The 9,948-nt window shown below is 39.9% G+C and overlaps 1 protein-coding gene across 3 annotated transcripts in view; it reads left to right on the forward strand.

Moving 5' to 3' along the window:
* NKIRAS2 (NFKB inhibitor interacting Ras like 2) overlaps nucleotides 1-9,436 on the forward strand; it is a 233,911-nt gene extending 224,475 nt beyond the window's left edge. For all 3 annotated transcript variants that reach the window (XM_073608404.1, XM_073608402.1, XM_073608403.1), the window contains exon 4: nucleotides 705-9,436. In XM_073608404.1, the coding sequence (XP_073464505.1) occupies nucleotides 705-944 (240 nt within the window). In that variant the 3' untranslated portion in view covers nucleotides 945-9,436. The remainder of the gene's footprint in view (nucleotides 1-704) is intronic.
* The last annotated feature ends 512 nt before the right edge of the window (nucleotides 9,437-9,948 follow it).

Here is a 9,948-nt window from a genome sequence, read left to right on the forward strand (position 1 = left end):
GGATAACTGAACCACCGCCCAGCCGTCATTCTGTTATAGGCCGGGCGGGAAGTGGTTAAAATAACACATGGACTTAAAATCTAACAATTAATAAATATGCTATAAAATCACATATATATATATATATATATATATAGCAACACACCTAAGCGCTTAATCATAGCAGCTTGCTATGGGGGCCCCTGAGCCGAGCTGCAGCTCCGTATGTCCATCCAGACACGGAGCTGCCATTCATCCCCGCCTCCACTTTGTCGTGGATGGCTAACTGACTTTGATTGACAGCAGCGGGAGCCAGTGGCATCGTTGCTGTGTCTCAGCCAATGAGGAGGAGAGTCCCGGACGAACGAGGGAATCGTGGACATCGCTGGACAGAGATGGGGCTCGGGTAAGTATTAGGGGGTTGCTGGGGAGGCTGATGCACACAAGTTTTTTATCTTAATGCATAGAATGCATCAAGATAAAAAAAACGTTTGCCTTTACAACTCCTTTAATTACATATGTTATTGTTCATGTTGAAGTTTCAGCTTTATTTCAGTATCATTTATTTTTTTGGTTTTGCTCTACATTAAAGGTGCAAAATAAATATGTTACCATTAAATAGTTTATAACATCAAAGACATTTAGCTTGTCTCTTATTGTGCAACCTCTCCTTGTCATCTCACCTATAAAAGCATAAATGACACGCTTTTCCATGTCCTCTCCAGGTCACCATTGTGGTTTTGGGTAACAAGTGTGATCTTCAGGACCAGAGACGGGTGGACCATGACGCAGCTCAGCAGTGGGCCAAGGGCGAGAAGGTGAAATTGTGGGAGGTCTCAGTGAGCGAGAGGCGTACCCTGATTGAACCATTTGTGTTCTTGGGTAGCAAAATGACACAGCCCCAGAACAAGTCTGCTTTCCCACTCAGCCGGCGGAACAAAGGCAGCGGCTCTCTGGACAGTTAGAGTAGTGTGGCTTCCACTAAGTGATGTTATCCTGAATGGTGAGCATGGTATCACTGCATGCAGCTCTCTCTTACACTTCCAGGATTCTGCCCACTCTACTGAATGGCTCACCAAAGATTCATCCCACACGGCACCAATCCAGGCAGCTGCTTATACTTGAGTGTGATTATTCATGGTGCCTTTCTGTATGTAACGCCACAAATTGATATTGTTATGTATTGAAGGAGTGCATGCTATTACCTAGTGGTTTAAGAGACTCTTGGTGTAATCCCCAAAGCCCAGTCTGTGTTCTGGAAGCTGACATTAGGAAACCATGAACTACCCCTTTTAAATCCAACCCTAACAAAAGACTTGTTTTATATTTAGGACACTGACACTCCATTTTATTTTATAGAAATTATTTTACATAGAATTTAATATTTATGTAAATAGAGTGCTTGATGATCACTTGAAAATGGTTTTAATGTAAAAATATGTCTGAAGGGCATAATTAAGAAGCCCTGCTTATGATCCTGTGGCTGTCTAGATGTATTCACAAATACAGATTTCCCCTGCAGTGCCACCTGCAAGTGGAATCTAGTACTACAGCACAGCCGTTAATATAACTACCAAGCTGCATTGTGCCTGAACATTCATATGTGGACATAATGGGGGGAGATTTATCCATTCTGCTACAGTAAAGGGAATTGATGGAAAGATTTAAAGCTTTACTTATTTCATCTGAGCCTCACATGCTTTACCACTACTGCATTTTAATATCTACATGACTAGAACATAACCGTTTTTGATCCTATTTAAAATATGACAGTAATGTACATTCCCAATAACTTAAAAATATAGACAGAGGAATAGTCCACATCATCCTAATAAGATATTCCTCAGAATGATGGACTGCCTTTACCAAAAACACTTTTTAGTAATTGGTGACACAAAAAAAAATAATAGAGTTTGTTTGAATCATATTGGTAGCATCCAGGGCCTACGGTGCATCTTGTAACTTTGCATTTATGAGGCTTTCTCTTATGACATTATATTGCGCTCTTAGGTGGGGTACACACTGTAAGAAAATCGGGCGAACGTCCGTCAGATTTTTCCCAATGTTTCACAGCAAATTGGAACGATGAAAGAAAATTTGTATGAAAATTCTCAAGAATATTCTCGTACGACAAAGGCTTTTTTTGTTGTTTGTTTCTGATCATGCACAGTCTTTCTTTTCTGATTTTTCTTGTACGAAAATGGTACACATTAAACAAAAATCGTTCGTTCTGCTCCCGTATGAGAAAATTTGGAGTTTGTCCCTTTGAGAATTTTCGTACATTTCGTCCAAAATTCGGAAACAGCTGTCGAAAGTTGCGTACACCCTATACGAAAATCATATGACAATCGTATGAAAATGTTCGTCTGATTTTCTTATAGTGTGTATGAGCCTTTAGTAGGTAAGAGAAAAGGCGTGATGTCAAGCAGGTGATAGGAAAGCAGCTGTCAGCTGACAACTTTTTTTCTTTTGTGTCTGAAAATTTGAGTTAGAACCCCTATCAGGTTTTTACTGCCATTAAGAAGATATACCCTTACCTTCTGCACTGATGTCAGTGTTTTACCAGACAAGAAGTAAGGGTAACTGTTTAACAGCAATGCTTTTCTTTAGCAAATAGGGGAAGGCTAGAACCCCTGTCAGATTTTATTCCTGTGTCAGATTTTCTCCCCCTTCTTGGTTAAACTGTTGTCAGCAGGACAAGAAACAAGGGTAAATCTCTCTAATGAAGCCCCTGATTAGCAGTAAGAACGTGATAGGAATTCTAATACTTCCCCACTTTATCCAATACTAGAATAAAAGGTTTTTGGCTGGATATAGATTTTAGGTTGACCCCTGCCACCTAATACTGAAGCCAAAATGTTTGGCTCGGACAAATTAAAGATAAATAACTGGGCACTAATTACTCATTTGTTAGGTTGGCCTGCATTTTTATCAAAACATTTAAGACTAAACGGTTAGTTGTTGCCACATATTCAATTGTGAGTGCTCCACTTGTGTCACCAAATAAGTTATTGGTGAAATATAGATTAAAGGGCAGTGGATATTGCACCTTCAATTTTCCAAAGCAGGATATGAAAGCAGCAAGTCTTTCACTTTACTTTCTGCAGTCACAGTGGAAGAGTAGTAGTTTTATTTTTGAATAGAAACGAACCCAGATATTGTAATATAAATTCCCATTGTGTTTCCCCTATATATATAATTGAATTCCAAAAACATCTGCACACATTCCAGTCTATAGCTTATTGTAGAAAATATAATTCCTTTCACTTATTGCACATATTACCCAGTACCTGTTAATGCACAGACAGATATGAGGCGAATTGACATTTAATTTTCTATCAATAATGATAAACCCATTCTAAGTGCCCGAGAATACATGAGTAGAGGCACAAACCACAGCTTTCGATCTGTTCAAGCATTGTTTTAAGAGCCCTTTCACACTGAGGCACTTTCACACTTTACAGTCGCTACAGCGCTAAAAATAGCACCTGCAAAGAGCCTCTCCTGTCTCTCCAGTGTGAAAGCCAGAGGGCTTTCACACTGGAGCGGTGCGCTTGCAGGGAGGTAAAAAAAAGTCCTGCAAGCCGCATCTTTGCAGTGCTGTAGGAGCAGTGTATACACCGTTCCTAAAGCGCCCCTGCCCATTGAAAACAATGGGGCAGCGCCACCAAACCGCTGCTGCAGGTTTTGCATGCGGGTTTAACCCTTTTTTTGGCCGCTAGCGGGGGTTAAAGCGGGGGTCGCCGGCAGTGTGAAAGGGGTCCTAGACACTAGCCCAGGGTAAACCTTTCATGAGTTCTCCTCTCATAGCTTTTCATTCCTACAAAGCAAAGCTTCCATTAATTATAGAGAGAATACAAAATGCTTTGTTAGACTTGTAGTAGCAATCCTTATTTTAATTCTCTTTCTTCCCTGGGCTGTACATAAAATATAGATGTTAAGCTTGGCATAGATGGCTTGAATTTCAGTCAAATAATGCTGAATCGGCCGAAATTTAAGCTGAAGGTGGCCCTGCAAGCACGACCTGGCTCCAAAAAATGTGATCTAAAAATAAGTTGCCAAATGGAAAACTATCAGCCAGACATATCATATGCAGTGGCTGTTCAGCGGCCCAGCTGTATTCAGGTAGCCACTGGTACTGCAGCTGCCTGAATACATTGGAGATTCCTCCCACCTCCTCCTTCCACACTGTTAGTGTGGATGGGGGAATCAAGTGATTTCCTGTTTGTCTCTTGCGGACTGAACAGATGAAATTCGAGCCATCTATGCCTAGCCTTAAACTGACTTTACGCCAGTAAAATTTTGTTGGAAAATCAAACAAATGTCCTTAAAATGAAAATCTTTGAGTCTTTAGTGAGGTCAATCGGGGTTTGTTTTTGACCATATTGATGAGAAAATTAGAAGGAGCAGAATTGAATTTTTTTTTTAGCTCAGGAAAGTACATTTACTCCCATAATGTAATGTTAAAAGAAAACCTTTTTTCAAATACTTTGGAATGACACACACATCATGTCATCGAATGTATTGAGAATTTTCGTACTAATGTTCGTACAAAAATCTACTAGTGTGTGTGGCCATTTTAAAGCCTAACTTGATGCTTCATTTTACTTTAAATAGTTTGGACCAAGCTGGTCCAAACAGTTTCCTTCACTAACGTGCATCCACTGTCAGCATTGTATAATCTGTATGAAGCATCAGTTACATACAGAATACAGCTCTTTGTTCTGGCAGCTGGATGGGCGCTTTCTATTCAGTTTCTGGAAAAAAATCGAGTCAGGCAGAGCGCTGATCAGTCATTCAAAGGAGGTGGGGTGGTAGGCAGATAATGTCAAAATCCCTACCTCAGCCAGTTAGAGGAAGCATGGTCTCCATCCCGCTACTGGAACACAGTGCTATATACTGTATGTAGCTGATGCTACATACAGTTTATAAAGCGCTTCCAGTGGAAGTATATGTTAGGTAAGGAAATAGTTTATTTGGACCAACTTGGTCCAAACAAACTATTTAAATGAAACATGGAGTAAGGCTCCATTCACACTAGCGTGTTTTTTGATGCATTTTGCAGAAATGCATGGGAATTTTTTAACATGGGTTCCTATGGAACATGTTCACATCAGTGCCTTTTTGTACCTCAGCATTTTTGGAAAGGGTCAGGGACTTTTTTTCATGCAAAATGCAGCGTTTTGCATGTAATACAATTCAATGGACCAGCATCAAAAACGCATGTGCACCGTTTTTGCAGCGTTTTTGGCTTTTTTTTTTGTTTTTGTTTTGTTTTTTTAATTTTTAAAATTTTTTTTTTTTTTTAAACTAAAAAAAAAAACGCAAAACGCCGAAAAAACGCTGCTCAAAAACGTGGCAAGCATGACAAAAAAAACTCCAAAAACGCTCAAAAGCAACATGCATAGGTGTGAATCGAGCCTTAGACTTTAACCACTTGCCGATGTACGACGGCAGAATGGCACGGCTGGGCAAATGGACTTACAGGTACGTCCACTTGAATTCCCCGCCATGCCATTGCGTGCGCGCTGGCCGGGAGCTCAGTGAGTCGGGTCGCGGGTCCCGCGGACTCGATCGCCGCGGGGATACCCGCGATCGCCTCACGGAGAGGACGAACGGGGAGATGCTGATGAAAACAGCATCTCCCCATTCTGCATAGTGACAAGTGTCACTGATCACTGCTCCCTGTAATCGGGAGCAGTGATCAGCGTAGTGACACACACAGCCCATCCCCCCTACAGTTAAAATCACTCCCCTAGGACATACTTAACCCCTTCACTTCCAGTGTCATTTACACAGTAATCAGTGCATTTTTAATCGCACTGATCGCTGTATAAATGACAATGGTCCCAAAAAGTGTCCGATCTGTCTGCCGCAATGTCGCAGTCCCGCTAAAAATTGCTGATCACCGCCATTACTAGTAAAAAAAAAAAAAATTTATAAAAATGCCATAAAACTATCCCCTATTTTGTAAACGCTATAACTTTTGCGCAAACCAATCAAACGCTTATTGCGATTTTTTTTTTTTACCAAAAATATGTAGAAGAATACGATCGGCCTAAACTGAGGAAAAAAAATGTTTTTTTATATATTTTTGGGGGATATTTATTATAGCAAAATGTAAAAAATAATGTGTTTTTTTCAAAATTGTCGCTTTTATTTTGTTTATAGCGCAAAAAATAAAAATCGCAGAGGTGATTAAATACCACCAAAAGAAAGCTCTATTTGTGGGGAAAAAAACAACGTCAATTTTGTTTGAGAGCCACGTCGCACGACCGCGCAATTGTCAAAGCGACGCAGTGCCAAATCGCAAAAAGTGCTCTGGTCAGGAAGGGGGTAAAATCTTCCGGGGCTGAAGCGGTTAAGGGCCAGTTCACACCACATGCAGTCCAGTGCGTTTTTTTTCTGCATCAATAACACATGGAAAGTGCAGTCAGTTTCAAGGTATTGCAGTTCCAGGAAAAAGTAGAACATGCTGCATTTTTCCTGCACTGGACTGTACTGGAATGCGGTAAAACACATCAGAAAGCACTGGAACGCATCAAAAACGCACCTGACCCCAGTACGGTGGGGGAAAAACCGGAGGGAAACAGCATCTGGAATGCATCCAGAAATGCATCAAAAAAGCACCGGAATGCGTAAAAAAAGTGTTAAAATGCACATGCAGAAACTCATCCAGAACAGTTTGGGAGTTAGGTGGTGTGAACCAGCCCTAAGGTTGGAGGTTATGGGTGGAGATTCTCTCCCATTCAGACCACAGAGCAGAACCTGCAGTCAGTGACTGCAGCTCTGATTTATCATGTGATCAAATGTAGAGAGCTCAAGAGGATGATAGTGCTGGAAGAATGAAAAACTGTGAAATGTGCTTATTTGTCAGGAGGCTGAATGATAAGGCTTATTTGTGATGACGACATGTTATTTTATTTAGGCAAGACCATATCTTTCTCAGAGCATCAGTCATGTGTTTGCTCATAAAATACTTCACCGCTTACATTTTATCCCTTACAGTTGGCCATTTTGTAGTATGTATATATATATATATAGTATGTGAAAAGGTGTTATAATATGCTTTAAGACCACACCCACCTTTCGCCATGGCCACCAATCAGCGCACACACTTTCTTTAGGCCACAGTCTTTGTTATAACCATTAAATATTGCAAAGTTAAAATTGTTTTTTTTTTAAATATCCACATATTATAATTCCGTTATTTTTTTTAGAAACTCTGCAATTCTTTATTGTGAAAAAATGTTAGTTTGTACAGCATTCCAGTATCTTTACCGGCCCAAGTACATGTAAATACATTTTTCATATTACATTGTAACTACTGTTACACCATGTCAAAGCTGAGTATGTGCACACTGAAAGAAAATCTAGGTTCCCCTGATTCAGTACTAGTTTTCCTCCTTTGCTGTGTAAGTGGAAGAATTGGAACACACCATTATGAAGAGGAGTCCATCTGAATTTGTTATTTTAAAGTTTTGGTGTTCTTATTCATTATTTGGCTTTTTATATCTTTTTGCAGCTGCATGATCAGTAATGTCAAATAAATTAAAACTGTGATAAGGGGCACAAGATTTCCTAAAACCAGCCAGAGCCATAGTCCACCTTTATGAATGAAAAATGACCCATGCAGACAAGTGGCCCCAGTGTGTTACAAAGCAATGTGACTTTTTGAAATGTGATTGGCACACGTGTAGGCTTCTGCTGGCATCCCTGAAATCATCTTGATGATATACTCCCATACTGTTTACTTTTGCTTGTCCCTAATAGCTTTTGGGACACAGCAGAGCTTGCACACTAATTTTCAGCATCACAGCAGTAAGCTCCTCCTTTTCAAAAGTGCTATATACCCAGTCCATGCTCACCTTCCCCATCCCAGCAAGTCTGGGCCTCTGGACAGAACATACTACACCTGCAACAGGGAAAAAAACAGTGTGCAATTCACATGTTTCGTTTTTGCACAAGAGAATCACACTGCCATGACACTGAAAATGATCGCCCAAGCTCTGCTGTGTCATGAAAGATTTAAGGGACAAGTGAAGGTAAACAATATGGGAGTATGTCGGGCAGGCTTCTGGGGTGCCAGTAGAGGCCTACAAGTGTGTAAATCACATTACACTGCATTGTAATATATTTGGGCCCTTTGTCTGCATAGATAATGTTTCTCAAAAGGTGGGCTATGTTTTTAACTTAACATTTCAGAGCAGAGATCTCCACTCTGATTACCCATTGGGTTATCCACCCAACCAGCATTTATCCATAATTGAAATATCGGTTTTGCATGGACTGATCCTATAGAAGAAAAACAGCAATATATATTAAAATAGGCTCTTTGCTGTCTTTTAGAGTAGACAACTTGGTCTATTTACAACCCAAATTGCAGAAAAGTTAGGATGCTGTGTAAAATCTACATAAAAACAATGCAATGATTTGTAATTCTCATATACCCATTCTTCATAACAGAAAATAAAAAATATCAACTGCTTAAGCTAGGAAAATATACAGTTTTAAGAATGGTAGTAAGGAGAAACATTATTTTGAAATTGTTTGATATCTATTTCCTTGAAATACTCCAATCAGGAAAATACAACATTATGGATCTTAGATGGGGCTGGTGGTTATAGGAAGTAAACATTTTACTCAAGTTATGTTGGATTTTCGCAGGAGCTGTGCAAATGCTTAAGACATTCACACAGCAATTTTTTTTTTTAATAGACCCCTAAGAGCCAGCAATGTCCTTAACCTTTCACACTGGTCCCACCTGGCTTTATAGGATTTCCTGCATTGCAAACCTTTTGTGAGTTTGTTCACAGCAAAAAAATATGATGCATATAAATGAATCCTATACAAACAAATATCCACTCTAGCAAGGGAATGGACCTTATGTCCAGGTGCACAAAAACAGTAGTTCTTACTTCAAGCTACCAAAACACAGTGTCTTTTTGCAAATAAATGTGCTCTAGCTTCCCTATAGTTTGGGAAACTTTGAGAGAGACTGCCTTGTGAAAGCAGCTGGCTCCACTATAAACAATGGTCATATCAGTGGCCTAATTGCCCCATATTACTCAACTTTCTCAAGAACCCACAGTACCCTTTCCTCACCAAACTGGCTTTCGCTGTGCTTTTAGTAAACAGAGCATCCTAAGGAAAATGTAAGCCCTTTATATAATCCTACCAGTGCTTTTCTCACAGTATGAGTGTGTGAACACGGTTCGGATGTGACCTCAATGGAAAGGGCAAGCAAAACCTCTAGTCTGCACATACAGCCACAGTGGTTGTTTTGCTAACAACTACAGCTTCAATGTGGAAAATGAATCTTCATAAATGTGTCTTTTTTCCTAATGAACCTTTATGTACATGGTTCTGTTTTATGTCTACACATGTGTTCTGTTCCCCACCTTTATTAATGGATGTATAAATGTTCTTGTACTTTATAAAGCAGCCATTCCACACATTTGCATGTTGTCTTATTTTTACTGATGTTGAAGAAGAAAAGAAAAAAATACTTCCAGACCAATAATGAAGAGCCAATTATTATGTTCAATTCAGGGATAGATAAAGTAGGGTATAACCAAGGTAACACCAAGTGTGTTGTCAAATGTTTTCTATTGCATGTGTTCCTTATTTACCCCAATAGCTGCCATGTTAGACTGGGTAAACCTTGGGGTTCTACATTAAGGCTTGGTATACAGTAGCAATGCTCTGTAAAGCGATTTGTGGTAGAAAGCAGCAACTGTCAAGCACTCAGGAGGTGATCCTGCCGCCTCCTGAATGACTGACTGACTTTTTTTCATCCTTCTACTGAATGGCAGTTTATAATGAGATTAATGTGCTGCAACCAAATGCTTGGCTTGCAATTGGGGACATTTGAGCTCTATGAACTTGAATGGGCAAGTTTGACAGGCATTGTCGCCTGTCAACTCAGCATGTCGCATTGAATTTTTGCTGCAACACACAACATTATGG

Source organism: Aquarana catesbeiana, linkage group LG12 (genome assembly GCF_042186555.1).
Source record: "Aquarana catesbeiana isolate 2022-GZ linkage group LG12, ASM4218655v1, whole genome shotgun sequence".
NCBI classification, from domain to species: domain Eukaryota; kingdom Metazoa; phylum Chordata; class Amphibia; order Anura; family Ranidae; genus Aquarana; species Aquarana catesbeiana.